At 41.6% G+C, this 16,339-nt stretch overlaps 1 protein-coding gene across 2 annotated transcripts in view; it reads left to right on the plus strand.

Moving 5' to 3' along the window:
• The first annotated feature begins 1,006 nt into the window (after window positions 1–1,006).
• PRKCZ (protein kinase C zeta) overlaps window positions 1,007–16,339 on the plus strand; it is a 106,278-nt gene continuing 90,945 nt past the window's right edge. Inside the window, exons 1-3 of one of the 2 annotated variants that reach the window (XM_081871041.1) lie at window positions 1,007–1,262; window positions 4,281–4,487; window positions 9,395–9,516. In XM_081871041.1, the coding sequence (XP_081727167.1) occupies window positions 4,417–4,487; window positions 9,395–9,516 (193 nt within the window). In that variant the 5' untranslated portion in view covers window positions 1,007–1,262; window positions 4,281–4,416. The remainder of the gene's footprint in view (window positions 1,263–4,280; window positions 4,488–9,394; window positions 9,517–16,339) is intronic. The other variant, XM_081871042.1, reaches the window with a different exon arrangement.

A 16,339-nucleotide genomic window follows, 5' to 3' on the forward strand; every position in this document is an offset into this window, starting at 1 on the left:
TCTGTGGTCATCTGCAAGAGATTCCCACATAGAAGGGTTAATGTTGCCAGCCTTCATATCACATCTTTGTAACACAGAATTGGTCTGCCAATGGACCTGGTGCCAGATGCCAGCTCCAAAAGGAGCCCAAGCCCTCTGAAATCTTGCTACCGCGAGGCAGATAGTGGGGGCGGCACCCAACTTTTGTAACATCTTTTAAAATTCTGTGTAAGATTCTCCTCGCATTTTACCCTCACAAATATTGCCCATTGAGGTCGGTTGCGCTGCCCAGTCCCTTTTGTGGGCGACGGGGAGGATTTGAACCTGCATCTCAAGGCCAGCCTTAGCCAACCTGGTGCCCCCCATATGTTTTGGAATAGCGGGCACCAGGTTGGCGAGGCTACCCCCGGTACAAAAGACCATTGCCGCCTCCTTTCCCCCTTTCCAAAGCGTCCTCAACCCGTCATGCCCGCCTTGTTGCTAGGCAGATTAGCCGCTCGTCCCATTCCCTCCCTTCCCTATTGGCTGCAGGTGATTATCCATCCCACCTCTAATCCCTCTTTCTCCCCTCTATTGGCTCCCGAAAGCCTCCCTTCGCCCCTCCCCGCCTCTTCCCCCTCTGACACCTCCCCCCCTCCATCCCAGCCAGGTAACGCCCAATGCCCGTTCGCCATTGGTCCGTCTCCCCCTCAGGGGTGGGGCCAGGGGAAACCGGCTCCAGGTGAGAGGCCGCCCTCTTGTTTACTATAGGCCGGCGGCAGGTAGAGAGGCTCGGGCGGGGGAAGCGAGCTGATTGGCTGCCGCTGTATATGCGTGTGCGGGGGGGAGACTGAGGAGGGTTGAGGAATAAATCCCTCGAGGGTTGGCCTCCGCCATGTTGGGAGGAGGAGTGTCGGCGGCGCGCTGCTGCTGAGGTGGGAGGGAAAGGTTGCGGGAGCGCGCCCGCCAAGTGACCGACCGAGCAGCCTACCTTCAGCCAAGGCGCGCTCGAGGCGGCGGGCCGGGTGTTACCTCAGGAAGAGGCGGGCGAAGGACTCTGAGCTTCCCCCACCCACATCCCGACTCTCCCCCTTCTCCTCCCTCCTTTCGCTTCGGAAGTTGGAGCAAACTTCCAACGGGTGGGGAAAGCCCGAGACCTGAGGGAAGAGGAAGAGGAAGGATTCAGGACGACCCCCCCCCTCTAAAAAGTTTTGGTTTTGGGGTTGTTTGTGTGGAAAGAGCCTGTCCCCAAAGCGGGACTGAGGGAGGGGAAAGGAAAGGGAAAGGTGAGTCTCTTCTCTGGAGTTTTTGAGGGGTGGGTGGGAATTTATTCTGGTGAGGGGAGGAAAATTACTCTTTTTTGTGGTAGAGAAGACAGCGCTCGGCTGCCCCCCCTCCTGCAAACACAAGTCGGTATGGGGCGGGCGGGCAGGAAGAGTAAGATTCACATGAATTGGAGTATAAATTGCAATAGTTTTCTACGCTTGCAAGCAGCCTTGTGCAGGTAGCGTGCCTTTTTTGTGTTTAAAAGTTGCCTTTTTACAGAGAAGAAATATGATTATCCCTTTACTTCTCTATAAAAAAGGCAACTTTATGATTATTCCTTTACTTTTCTATAAAAGTAGATGAATTGCTGTTAGGTGCTTACAAACACATGGGTGTGTTGTGTCCTTTTGCAAATAGGCATTACCTGTTGTGATGGGGGAGGAAGGATTTTTATGTCTGAGGAAACTCAGTACTGTACACACATTACACTAAGGAGTTTAAGGTGGTTGGGGAGCAAGGTAACAGTATGAGACAGAGCAGGGGGTGTTTTTATTTTTGTTTCCTCTGTTACCATGAGGATAGGTCCCTGATCTGAGGAGTTTACAATCTATACCTAGAAGCAGGTGAGATCTTTTAAATGGGAGCGGGCAGAAAGATGAGTTGAGAATGTATTTTTTGTTAGATGGGTGCCCAACCCCAGTTACTTGAAGGAGATCTGAAGCAGTGTAACATTAAGAGAAAGGTTTGAGAGAGGGTGAGCTGGTTCTGTATCACTTTTTATTATCATTATATAGTGCCAAGCATGTACATGGCATTTCAGGAATAATGACAGATGTGGCTTACAGTCCAGAAAATGAAGGTGGGGCAAGCAAGGGGGACAAATATGCAGTTATTTTTGTTTCACCTGCTTGGGCTTAGTCACAGTAAGGTCTTGAAACGGGGTTGTGAGGAGGAAGTGGGTAAGTTTTTCTGGAGGTATGTGTGGGGTAATCTGGGTGACATTGCTAGTGGAAGGTAGTGAAGAGTTTGTGCTGGAGGGTTCAGCTTATTATTGGAGGTAATGTGGATCAAATGCAGGTGTAATGTTGGGGGAGTGTCTCCACAGAAAATTGGAAGGTTGCAATTTTATACAGTGGTACCTTGGGTTACAAACACGTCGGGTTACAAACACTTCGGGTTACAGACTCCACTAACCCGGAAGTAGTACCTCAGGTTAAGAACTTTACTTCAGGATGAGAACAGAAATCGTACGCTGGCGGCAGCGGGAGGCCCCATTAACTAAACTGGTACCTCAGGTTAAGAACAGTTTCAGGTTAAGAATGGACCTTGGAACAAATTAAGTTCATAACCAGAGGTACCACTGTACACCCGTAACTAGGAGTAGGATCCAATGAACACACACAGGATTGCACTGCTAGGAAAGTCCAGAAACTGCATAGCATTGTTCGTTTGTTTTTTGTTTTTTGAGGGGCAGGGTGGTGGAATTCCCTGAAAAACTGGTCTCCTTACCTAGCCTATGAAGGGAAAACGAGTTAAGGCTAATCCAATCTGAAAAGTACCCTTGGGTGTGTTTGTGCATGTGCTAAAGAGGCTAGTATATCTATTGAGGTGGGGAGTTTTGCTCAGGAGACATTTGTTCAGGACAGGCTATTCTAAGGGAGTCTTTTTCTTTTTGGAAGGGTGCCCATATCTGCTGAAGGAGTAGCCACAGGTAACCAAATGTGTAGGTCAGCAGTGTTACCAGATTGAGGGGGGTATAGGATTCTAGTGGAATGCACTGTTCTGTGGTTTTAATGTTGTCTTTGCAAGTAATTGGCTACTAGGTTATGTTGACAGCTCATAGCCTCAAGGCATATTTTGTGAATTAGAGGGGTTTCTTGAAATCTACATATTTGAGAGTTGTGAGGATTTTTTAAATAAAGTATCTTGGTTTTAACTTTCCTATCTAAATGTAAGTTCTTAAAAAACAATGTAGTGTTTTATAGCTTTGGTAAAGTTGTCGACAAAAACCTATGTAAAAATCTTTCACACTTTCCCCTAAATGTACTTTAGTGTGAGGAAAAAAGTATCTGCAAGTTCTTTCCTGAGTGGGGAAATGTATGACTGTCCAGAGTGCTTACAAATATCTGAGGGGGGACAATTGCATAACATTGCATTCTTTTATCTAAAATGTGGATTCACATGCTTTGCATGAATACCTTGACATGCCTTACACATTCTATTTCAAAGCTTACAAAAGGAAGACTTTCAAAGCAAAAATTGCAATGCAGTTGTATATAGCAGAGAGCCTGATCTTTAGGGAAATGCGTACGCTTTCATACTTACCTAGAATGCCATTTTGTACTTTCATGGCTTCCCCGCCTATTTTTTGAGTGTATGCTTTGTAGAAAATGCTGTAAGCAGGAATAAAACTTGCTGAGCAGTCCTATCTTATTCCCACTCTTGAATCCCTAGACTGGACTTTTCTCCCTGCTTTGGATATTGTGATTTGGATATATCCAAACTCCTAAAGTTCCTTTTTCAAACATAGTGAAGCAAATAGTTTTGTGATAGTTCCGCCAGTGTTTTTTGCAAATCCAGAAGATAAAGATCACAGACCAGATCCCCAACCCCAGTGATTTTGTAGGAAGGTTAGCAAGAGTGCTTGGAAGAGAAGGTGTCAGGAATGGAGCTAGCAAATTTCTTTGCAAAAGAGTTATCCTTCGGTTTGCTAAGCAGTGATGGCTGACATCACTGGCTGGAATCTTTCTTAATTTTCTATTGTTTCAACTTTGTTCCCAAATAGAAAAAAGTAAGTAGTCTTATTTTAAATGAGCATAGTCTTACATTTCAGAATTTTAAAATATATTTGCTAGGTATTTAAAACAGCTTTCATGGAACTTTAGCAATTTTATAGAAATAAAGTATCAGGATACTAGAAGAAAACATGAACCTGAATTCCTCCATTGATTTGTTGGACTTACTTGGTGTCTGTTTAATTTAGCACAACGTATATTCTGATTTCCAATCAATTGTTTGCTTTTTTGTGTATTTATATCTTTTTTGTTTGCCTGCAGCCTAATTACCTTGGAAGAAGAAGCATGGAAACTTTGCCTGCTCATTTATTACAATACCCCATTTCTCCTGAACGATTTGGAAGACAAGTCTGTAAACTCAGAACCTATCTTTAACTTTGATTGCTGCATTAGTACCATGCCTAGCAGAATGGGATCAAAAATGAATATGAAGAGAGATTTCATTAGAGTAAAAACACATTATAATGGGTAAGCGATATCAAATGTTTTTTTGCCCTTCATTTCGCTTATTGATTATCAGGTTCTTTGCAACTTTTGTTTTGTCTATATTGGGTTGTATCCAGTTAAGTCCTACTCAGAGCAAACCTGCTGAAATTAATTACCATAGCTTTGTTTAAGTAGGTGTTCTCTGACTTGGACTAGCCATATTTTTTTACTTATAATGAATGAAATTTACGTATGTTTTTATCAATTTCAGTAGTCTGTTGCATTGGCATTGTAAGATTTGGGAGGAAATGCTAATGCTGTTTGCATGGTGGCTTGGTGCAAAACTCTTCTGAACAAAGCGATGGGTCTTTCATTTAAGGCTGATAATACTACAATTCAGTACCAGAACAGGTATAGTGTTTCATATTGGGGTTTGTAGGTGGTGGGGTGTCAAAAGATTTTCAGCAATCAAGGTTAAGATGCCCATGCTTGGATAAGTTAAATTGTTAAGAACCAAGCAATGTATTCTAAGAGCATTTGTTGTAGGAATTTTATTTATACTTCATAATAACTACAGCAATGTTATCAGTAAAGGTCAGTCACCCTTCTATATTTTTGAACAAAAACATTTTCAGTGTTGGGCATAAATATACTCATTTAAGTTTTTGTACGAGTAGCAGCAACCCAACAGTAGCTCTGCCTTGTGGTGGAAAGGAGTTAATAAGACCTCCCCCACCCTCATGTTGCTGCTACAGTCAAGTTATCAGTAACTCCATTTCAATTTTAAAAAACCAAAGACACCGTATAACACTGCATTACACATTCTAAACTGCTGTTCCCCCCTGTGATATGGGTTTGTTTGCATTAGCACTTTATTTAGTTTAATATGCTGGGGGGGTGTTTGTGTTTTGCATGAAATGAAGCATGTTGGAAAGACATGAATTCATGTCTTTGCTTCTAACTTTTGGGCAGACATGTTACTGGCCACTCACAGTGGACTAAATACTAAAAAAGTGAAGTTTTCAGTTGTTTTCTCTAGGCAACAATCACTTCTTTCCAAGGAAAGATTTTAGAAAGGGCTTCAGAATTAATCAGGAAGTCTGTCATCTGAATCCAGAAAAAAATTCTAAAGTCACACATGCACCAGAGAAGATCAAAAAGCACTTTCAAAATGCACCAGGAAGTCTCTTCTCCAGTGTTTGGAGGAGGGCCTTCCTGGTTCATTTTGGGGCAATCTTTGTTTTCTCTGATGTTAATGTGTATTTCTCTGTAGCACTTGTCAGTCATAATACTCACACTGTCTTGTCAGACTACTCACACTGAAAGATGGTAGGACACTAATTACTCAGAAAAAATAGTGCTTGCATATTTTGCAATATATCTGTTTCCCTACAAGGCACAACTATATTTTCCATTGTTGGGGCTCCCTTCTTGCCCTGGACCCAATACAGCAGTACCCACTATACTCCTTATTGGTGGGCCTGTACATAGGAAATTGCAGTAAACTAGTGTACACTACGAGTTGAGCTGCTGGGTATAAACATGTTTTAGGATCTATAGCATTGCATGTGTTTCACAAGCAGCTTATGCTAACCCAGTTGAATGTTTTGACTTTGGCTTTGAACAATTCTCTCCCACCTCAGAGTTATATCAGAAACTGGTTTTCAGACTCCCTTGTGTGATGCTGAGCAGAGGCAGTGGCTGCTTTTTTGTGAAAAGCCCATTGAAATGCTCTTGGAACTAGTTTCTCACTTCCTTGGACCCTGGCTGTGGCACACTCTTGTGCTTTTCTAAAGAACCTAGCAACTAGTACCTTGTATCTCCACTCACAATTCAACCATTGGATTTAAGATTTAGCCCCATTAGCTTTAATAGCATTGGCAGTCACAACCAAAACAGTTGTTCTGGCAGAACTCTCTGTGACTGTGATGTAATGGTGCTGCAGAGTAATGCCATGTTGCACTTTGCCCTCTGGTAGCCAGTGGTTATACCATTTTGTATGCAGTTACGAATATATCATAGGAAATCTTATACAAATGCTGACTTCAAAAGAACTTGAGCAGTAGTGTGAGGTGGGAGATATCCAAAAACTGATTCCCCACCACCACCACTGCTTTATATTTTCATTGGAAAATTTCCCTTTGATAAGTTCATTGGTAAGGATGAATGGATGCAAATTACAATTAACAGTATTAGGCAAGCTTCACAGTGTCACAAGTTTTGTTTTCTAAAAACAAGTAAAATAAACATGCTAAATCAGGTCACTCTAAGGCATTAAAACATTTTCTGATGCAAATTATTTTTTGCTTATGGAAATGTTTCAGTTCAAAATTTTCTCGAAAACCCACATCCCTGCATTTGGCCCTCTTGTTCGTCCCTTGTATGACAGACAGCTCTAGATATGTGATAGAAATAAAACAGCATGTTTAAAACTCAGTATACATTCTGGACAGTGCTGGATTTGTTTGTTTTGATCATTTAGGACTATAATCCTATGCACATGTCACTAACTTGGGAGTAAGTCCCACTGAACTTGGTGAAACATACTTCTGAATAGGATTGTACTTTAAGACTTGCATGTGAAAATTTCATTAGGAACAGCCTGTTCATTGGCTTAAACCAGAGTGATTAAGGTTAAATGAATTGTCAATCAGGCTCTTGGTTGTGCAGTGCAATAAGGTTTTAGTGGGTTGTTGACAAATGCAGCCTGTATAGCGTTTTGGGGACATTCTTCATGGCATATTTTAGCTATAATTTCAAGTAGCACTCAAGTTTCACTATGTGAGGAATGACATAGGGTTGTATCCAGCTAAGATTTACTTAGAGTGCTTCTATTAGAATTAACCTAATTTGGTTAATTTTCATCTCCATTAGATCTAACATTGGATGTAACCTTTAATTTTCATTATTTAAAATAGTGATGTGTTTCTGTGTTAACTCTGAACAACTTTTAAGTTTATCCTCTGTAAAATGGGGACATTGTAAAGCATCAAATAGCAAGATTTTATGCCTTGTTTGTGGTAAAGGTAAAGGACCCCTGGACAGTTAAGTCCGGTCGAATTCAACTTTAGGGTGCAGCACTCATCTCTGCTTTCACCCAAGGGAGCCAGCATTTGTCCTCAGACAGCTTTCGGGGTCATGTGGCCAGCATGACTAAACCACTTCTGGTGCAATGGAACACTGCGACGGAAGCCAGAGTGCACGGAAACGCCATTTACCTTCCTGCCACAGTAGTACCTATTTATCTACTTGCACTGGAATGCTTTCGAACTGCTAGGTTGGCAGGAGCTGGGACAGAGCAACCTTGCAATTGGCAAGCCCAAGATGCTTGATGGTTTTAGACCATAACACCACCCGCATCCCTCTATAGTTTGTTGTTACCCTCACTGGAAAGGGTAAAGCTAACATTGCAATGTAGGGATCCCTATTTACTCAGCTTGGGTTTATTGATCATTTATGAAGGTTTGTATAAGTATTGCTTTATGAAATCATGGTATAAAATGTAGCATGGCAGAGTGCAAGTGTGTGTGTTTGTGTGGTGGATTCTTATTTCTGTGTGATCAGACATGTCAAACTGCTTTAAGTCACAGTTATCAAAACTGCAAAATTAGTGTCAAGAATTATTCAGGAAAGTACTAAATAATTCAAAGTGTCTGTTCATGGTACAGTACACCTTTGATATTATGATTAAACAAATAGGCTAGCAATAAAAGCATTAGGGAGTCGTACCATTCATGATTGTTAGTGTGTTTCCATGGAAGCTTGGGAGGGTAGATGTTTGTATATCCTGGGTGTGACAGTGCTTAACATAGCATAAGTGATCATGCATAATCTTCCTTTATGGCAAGCATTCCTTGCTTTGCTTACATACAGTTCATAGAATTCTTCTAAATTATGCCCTGCTGACTAAAAATGTTGAGGAATGTGATGAAGGTATTTTTTAAAGTACATGCTTATTCTTCCACACCATTATATCTTATGTGAAATCAGTTGATGAGGCTCATTTGACAGCTACAAGGAACTGAACCTTTAGTGTCATTGCACCATTCCAGTGGAATGCTCCGTCATAGAGATTCATCAGGCATATTTTGTTTCAACTTTTAAACACCTACTGAAAACTTTTCTATTTTGTCACACCTATGCATTCATGCATATATACGTAATTTTATTTGTATGCTGCCTTTCCACAGTTCAAACCATGCTCAAGGCAGCTTACAACATAAAAAATGTTGCAACAGAAGTAGTCCTGAACAATAAATTAAATATTAAAAAAAACCCCAGACTGAACAATTTCCACATAAATTACAACAAAATCTAAAAGATTTTAAAAAACCACAGCTACAACCCCCTCCCCAAAATAGCCCAGCACCCCAGGCAATTAAGAATACAGTGAGCCCATTACTTACATGAGGGTTTGGTTCTCGGGGTGTACTTACAGAGGCAAAATCATGTAAAGCCAGGAACCCCCTGAACCATCCCTATTTGTCCAGAATGAGCCTTGTCCTTCACCTTACTTACTGGCCTCTGGGAAGGAGGCACAAGGGCTCAGAGTGTCCTAGGGCCCTTGCGTGACTTTCCCAGAGCACAGTAAGCAAGGCAGAGGGCTTTAAAAGCTCTCTTTGCTGTGGGTTCCACTCACATTTATTTATTTGGTTTTGAGTCAGGTGTGTAAGTGGTGGGCCCACCGTACAGCTTTCCCTGATAGTTACCTGATTTCTGGTTGTAACTTTTTTATATGGTTTTTATTATTTTATGTATAGTTGTGAACTGTTCTGATATTTTTTTAATGAATGAGTAGTATATAATTAGCAGATGTTGGGTCAGTAAAACTGTGAGATTCTGAAATGCAAAATCTTTAAGGCTGCTGATAGATTGCCTCAATCTTTGCAAATGTATTGTGGTTTAAAGTGAACACATGTAGCTATTGAATCTGAATTCATCTCTTTCAGGGATATCCTCATAACAAATCTGGGTGCATCCATCAACTATGGTGAACTTTGTGATGAAGTAAGAGAGATGTGCAAATTACAACAGGAACAACCAATTACCCTTAAGTGGATTGATAATGAAGGTATTTCAGACTCATGTAAATATGCTTCTGCAAATATTTCTCTGATGCATTTTACAGCACAGTTAATTAACTGGGTATGATGGAGATACTAAATAGGTAACTTTTAATTTTGAATCATTGTCGGTTTTCAAATTTTCACTTAAGAGATATCAAGGGATACATATGTTAATAAAGCCCAGATAATCAGGCATGTATTGCAGCTTGCTCCAATCCATTCTGAAAATGTTATATACTCTCTAATTCTGATGTGTGAAGCATAACCTTCCTTTATGAATGTGGGTGTGCTTCTTCCTGACATAGGTACTGTGCGCAGAAAGATTTGCATACAGCCAAGCATAATTTCTCCCCATCACTCCCAGTATCTGTAGACATCAGGTTATTATGGGGCAGAGGAGGCCTATGGTTGCCTCTCATACCTTTGCTGGAAATGTAAGCCCCTTTCTTTTCAATGCCTGATGCAGTGTGATTGCACTAGAGGTAGGATTTGTTCTGCCCTGCGGCATGGTTGGGAAATTTGCCTTCTAGATGTTGCTGGATTAGAGCTCCCATTATATTATCCCTCACCTTTGTTCATGCTGACTGGAGCAGATGGGTGTTGAGAGTCCAACAACCCATGAAGGGCCACAGCTCATCACCACTGCTCTACGGGGATTCCTTTTAAGGAGGTGTGCTTGTGTGGAGAAGGACCATACCCATTGACTACCTTAATATGCCACATTTAACTAATGCAGTGTTCATTTTTATTTTAAATGCATTCTACCAGATTATTTGGTATTGATCAGGTTTCTGTTCTTTAATTGTTTAGCAATACCCACACAAACTAGAAAGAGATCAGTGATTATACATTATGCAGTATGTGTTTCCTAATATTGTGAATTGCTTAATAGACAAAACTTCTCTAGATCTTTTTATATCCCGCTCACATCATTTCATAGACACTTCTTGTTTGGCAGAAATTCTAGAATCCATTTATACAAAGGCAAGTGGACACTGAAAACAGGGGTCTCTGAAATCTTGTCTCACCTCATGTAGACAAGCTCTGCTAGCTAGACTTCAGATACTGAGAGGAACATACCTCTTCCAAGTTCTGTGGGTACAATAATGACTCAGTTGTGTGCACTTCATTTGTACTTGCTTTCAAGATGATGCTTCAGCGAGACCATGCAGAAACTTGATACAGTGGTGCCCCGCAAGACGAACGCCTCGCAAGACGGAAAACCCGCTAGACGAAAGGGTTTTCCGTTTTGGGGGTGCTTCGCAAAACGAATTTCCCTATGGGCTTGCTTCGCAAGACGAAAATGTCTTGCGAGTTCCTGCGGGGTTTTCCCCCCCTTTTCCCCCTTTTCCTAAGCCGCTAAGCCGCTTATCAGCTGACCCGCTGATAAGCCGCTTAACAGCTGATCGCTAAAAGCCGCTAAACCGCTAATAGCGCTAATCCGCTAAGCTGTCAATGGGCTTGCTTCGCAAGACGAAAAAACCGCTATACGAAGAACCTCACGGAACAGATTAATTTCGTCTTGCGAGGCACCACTGTATTTTCTAATTGAGTGTAATTTGTTTGCATAGGACACGTGAGTTGAGAACTGTAGCAGTTCTAGGGCCTTTCCTGCAGATCTGTAAATATTCTCCAGACTACTAGTGTATTATTCAAAACTTAAATCTTCAGGCAGCTGCATCAAGTTCTGCAAGTGTGACTACTGCTACTGAATTGATTTATGGTGGATTGATAAGAGAGGTATCCCAAGTGACATGCCATTAAAAGCATGAACATAGCACTTTGTCTTAATGCAAGGTGAATCATTCCCATACTTGCTTTTGAGTTTAGTTTTTGTGTGTGCTCCTATTTTTCTGTCGTTGAGTACATTTAAAGAATATTGGAAGATGTCATGCTTTAAAAGCATGGTATCATTCTCCTGATGTTTTTTGTTTCCTGCTCCCAGTAAACTTGAAAAAGCTTTAAAATGCTGAGGCATCCATTAAATGGAGTGAGCCTGTTTTCCAGATGTATTCAAGTGGAGAGTCACTGTGAAGGGGGCTTGTCAACCTCTCTTGCTTTTTAAGCATGCAGAAGTTCCATCAGGTGATTTTACCCCCATTTTTAAAACTGAAAGACCACTGGCAAGGGCTGCATGAAAGTTGTGCCAACAATAAGCTTGCTGAGTTGAAAGCAGTTTTTATGGTGAGCATATGTGTCACTTAAGCTAAGAAAGGAAGCTCTCATGGCCCAGTTAAGGATTCAACATGAAGTCTCTACTTATTACTGTTTACTGAGGGAGAGAACCCACCCATGTACATATCGTGTACTATTCCCCTCACTGTGAAACAAGTGTTGCTGTAATACTCATGATTCTCAAGTGTGAGATGGGCTTGTCTACAGACCCACTTCGTTGCTCTGAACTTAGCTGCTCTGGCCCTTTAATGTGGATCTCAGGTTCCTGAGCTTTCTTGACTGGCTCTCTTCTTTTTAAGTTTGTTGGAATTAGAAAATTAGAATTAGAAAAAAACAAGTCTGGGAAAAGTCAGGTGTGTGGTACAATGTGACATGTGTGGGGTAACTGTGCCATGATCTTCAATATACTTAACAAAAGATTACTGCACTGCAGAGCCCTGTATAATTGCTATCTGAAATCAGAGATCTTTCCTTGACTATCTGAAAGGGAGAAATTTTCCTCAACAGTAAAATCAGAATATTTCTTAAGGCTTTTGCTTATGGGTCTCTAATATCAAGGGTATATCACTTGATATTCATGTAGCAGTGTTCAACTTGCTACAGGAAAATCTGATAGAGTATTCCCTTATTGTTCGTATTGCATATTTTGTATATTTTGGCACATTTCAGGCAAGGACATGTTAGGTGGTCATTAGGATGCCTTGAGCAAGTCACAGTGGTTCATTTCACATATGTGCAGTGTGCTCTGTATAGGGCTTCCCATGTGCTTGACCAGAAAGAGCAGTTAGTGTGGAATGCTGCAGCACAAGTTGCTGACAGGAGTAAGACCTCGTCAGCACATAACACTTCTGCTCAGATACCTGCACTGGTTGCCTTTTTGTTACCCAGCCGAATTCAAGGTGTTACTATTGGTATTTAAAACCCCTAACACCTTGGGACCAGTTTACTTGTGGAGTTGCCTTTCCCATATGTGCCAACTCAATTTCTTTGATCTGTGGGACTGACACTGTTACAGGTGCCACCAAATGCTCATTCTGAAGTTGTGAGGAATTTACTTTTTAACGTGGCAACATCTGCACTTCGGAATTCCCTGCCTGCTGACACCAGGCAGGCGCCTTCACTGTACTTTTTGGTGCCTGATTAAAACATTTTTGTTAGCCAATCCAGACACATAGATGTTGGCATGTTTTCATCTTTTTATCATTCATTTTAGCTGTTTTCCAGTAATCTGAACATTTATTGTAAACCGCTTAGAGGATTTTATTACAATCAATGGGTAAATTAAATTTTGTTAGATAAAAAATTCAGTTTACAATGAACGTGGAGGTTGGTTCCCTTCTGCTCCTTCCCCAGTGGGAGCAACAAGTCACAGTCCCTGGCTTGGCATTACATCTGAACTGGAGATTGCAGTATGTTTCACTTCCAACAAACAATGATTGGTAAACCAAGAACAAGGTTTGGCTTCACATTGTGGTTCGCTGCTTTCCAAACTAGCTCAGTGCTGGAGCCGAGTGTAATGCTTCACCAAGAATGATGGTTTGTTGCTTCTGCTACAGAAGGAGCAAAGCAGGAGTGATCTCCTCATTCATGGTAAGCTGTTTACCATTCTTTCCTGCCACATGTGAATGCTGCCACTCTTGCTATCTCTGCATATCCTGATCTCCTTGGAGGAAGGAATATCTATGTGACGATAGGAAAATACTTTGCAGTGTTATGCACTTGGATTTCAGTTAACCTTTTAAAATTATTGTAGAAGCTGTCTAGTAAGACAAGGTTCAAGAGGTTAAAAGTAAAGCAACCATATTGAAAAATGAATGTACATCTTCAGCTGAACAGTTCTTAACTACTGTCATTTTTATCAGTTTGTTCAAGGATGTCAAGAACTACATGTCATTCCAGGTCAGAAAGAAGCATTATTACACCTAAAGGACACGTTTTAGTCAAGCTAAAGCACTCAAGGAGGGGACCAAGCAGAGCCATTGAGGCACGTGACCTGGGCAGAGTCCAAAGGACCACATAGACAGGCCTGAGGGCAGCATTTCATCCTCAGCCTGAGGTTCCCCAGCCTTGATCTACACTTCATGGATACTAATTTATTGAATAAGAATTCTGTACAGTTTGAGAACTCTTAGGGAGAACTTAAAAAATATTTTCTTCCAATGATGCCAACTGAAGAGCCCAGCTCCTAGGGGTGGAAGTGCCTTTGGTCCCCTCAATATCTGCTGGCAGGGAGCCAGTCCCATTCAACATTGAGTGGGTGGAGGAGGCAGAGTGCAGCATGGTTCAGTGGCTGGCTCATCCTAAGTGCAAGAGAGGAAGCCGCTCCATACTAGGCCTTCTTCCAATGATACGGTGTCACACATGCGCGGCGTGCACTCCTCCCCCCAAAAATATTGGGCACAAGATGGCGCTTCTGGAAGAGCCTGTGGCTTCCTAGGGTGTCCTGTGATAATGATTCTTTGTCAAAATGAAGCAAAACCTTAAGTTAATGGAGCAAAGCTGTTTTTCTTTTTCCTGATTACCAGTTACAGGCATTTTAATGTATTCCTGTTGTGTGTTAGAACTCAAACACTTGAGGCCAGGTATTTATATTGGTGGGCAGGATCCCTCTACTCTCCACAGGCCAACTTTGATAGGTGGGTGGGATTGCCCACCAGTCAAAAGACCTGCTTGCTCTAATGGCATCAGGTGACTGAAACCTGTCAGAGGTTCAAAGGGGAATGCTGTAACCATTGATTTGCTGTTGGGTGATGTGAGGGTGTCTTCAGAGGCTTGCTCCATTAGCACAAAGCAGTTTTCCTTGGACCTGCTTGCTGAAATGGCAGGGGAATGCTTGGTTTTAGCATGCAGTTCTGAAGCAAAGGGCCTTGGTTCACTTAAAATGAAAGATTGGTGTACGTTATCTTTAGTTACTATTCAATTGTTGATTGTATTGAATCCCTGTATTCAGTTATAATCTTAAAATGGTGTGCGGGAGGGGATCAGATACAATTAGATTAGCCTCTGTAAGGTGCTATACTGGTTTTAGGTTGTGCCTATGCTTGTTAGGCTGAAGGAATACATAATAGATGATCCTGTTCTTGAAAATCCAGGAATTACCTGAACCTACCTCCAGACTTGTTACATAGTATGGGCACCTGAATGTTACCATTCTGACTAATCTTGGTAGTCAGCCATAATTTTGTATTTAGCCCACTGTGTAATCCAGTCCCATCATAATATTGTAATCATATTATCTGCATTTTAAGAATTGCAATACAAATTGAGTAAATGTCTTGGGGGAGGATGGACCTGATGTATTCAAATTATAGCACTTCCTTCCACCTATTCCCAACTACAAGCATTGATTCCTCACCAACTCTTTGAAAGATTCTGTCAGTGGTGTCTCCGAAAAATTTTATGCGTCACTTGGGAAGAAAGGCGAACTAATGTCAGTGTACTGGAAGACACAAAGATCACAAGTGTCGAAGCAATGATTCTTCAACATCAACTTCATTGGACTGGTCAAGTTGTTTGGTTGTCTGATTATTGTCTTCCAAAGCAACTACTCTATTCCCAACTTAAGAATGGAAAGCGAAATACCAGTGGTCAACAAGAGGTTTAAAGATGCTCTCAAGGCAAATCTTTTAAAAAATGTGGTATAAGCACTAATAACTGGGAAACACTGGCCTGCGAGGGCTCCAATTGGAGAACAGCTTTTACCAAGGTTTTACGGACTTTGAAGAAGCATGAACTCAGGGTGAAAAGGAGAAACGAGCTAAGAGGAAGGCACCTTTGGCAAACCCTCACTGTGATCAACTCCCACCCATAAACCTATGTCCCCACTGTGGAAGGACGTGTGGATCCAGAATTGGCCTCCAGAGTCACTTATACACTCACTGTTAAGACTGTTTTCATGGAAGACAATCTTACTCGACTTTGAATGATCGATCACCAGAGAAGACGAATCCTATGCACACTTATCTGTGAATAAGCTCTACTGAACTATCTTCTGAGTAGACATGCATAGGAAGAGTTTGTACACATGGAGGATTTGCTTTACAAAGGTTCTCCTGCCCCTTGTAATGCAGCCTTTTTTATTTACATTATATTATTTATATATATTTCAAAATGCTTGCTCTGTTCTTAGGTTTTAAAGTGCTAGATGGAGCTGGATAATGTCAAAGGGAGAAGAGTATGCAGCTTTGCCCTGTGGGATTCCCCGCCCCCCAACCGCATGCATTTTTTCTGTAGTCTTTTATTGCTGTTACAATTTAGACTAAGCAAACACTTTCATTTCTAACGTTGTGAACTATGAACTTAGGAGGGTCTCTCTCCCTTCAGATAAAGCTGACTTCTCCCCTTCTGTTTTCAGTCTGGAACTAGCAAGGATTCCATTTAGCACAGATAATTGGTCCTAGCCTTCAGAGTGACTTGCTCAACTTCTGCATCTCCACACCTTGTAATTTGTTCTAATAATCCATATATTTGGAGGAGTTGAAGCTCTTCTGAGCCTTATCCTTATTGCCAGATTTGGGAGGAGCACCACCATGGCAAGTGGATTTCTGGAAACTTTGTGCAACTAAGATGCCTATGGCAAGAATACCAAAGCACTATACCTGATATTCCAGATGCATAAGTAGACCCATCCCTTTCCAAAAGGGATGGAGATTA

This window comes from Podarcis erhardii (genome assembly GCF_964252035.2).
Source record: "Podarcis erhardii genome assembly, chromosome: 7".
Lineage (NCBI taxonomy): Eukaryota > Metazoa > Chordata > Lepidosauria > Squamata > Lacertidae > Podarcis > Podarcis erhardii.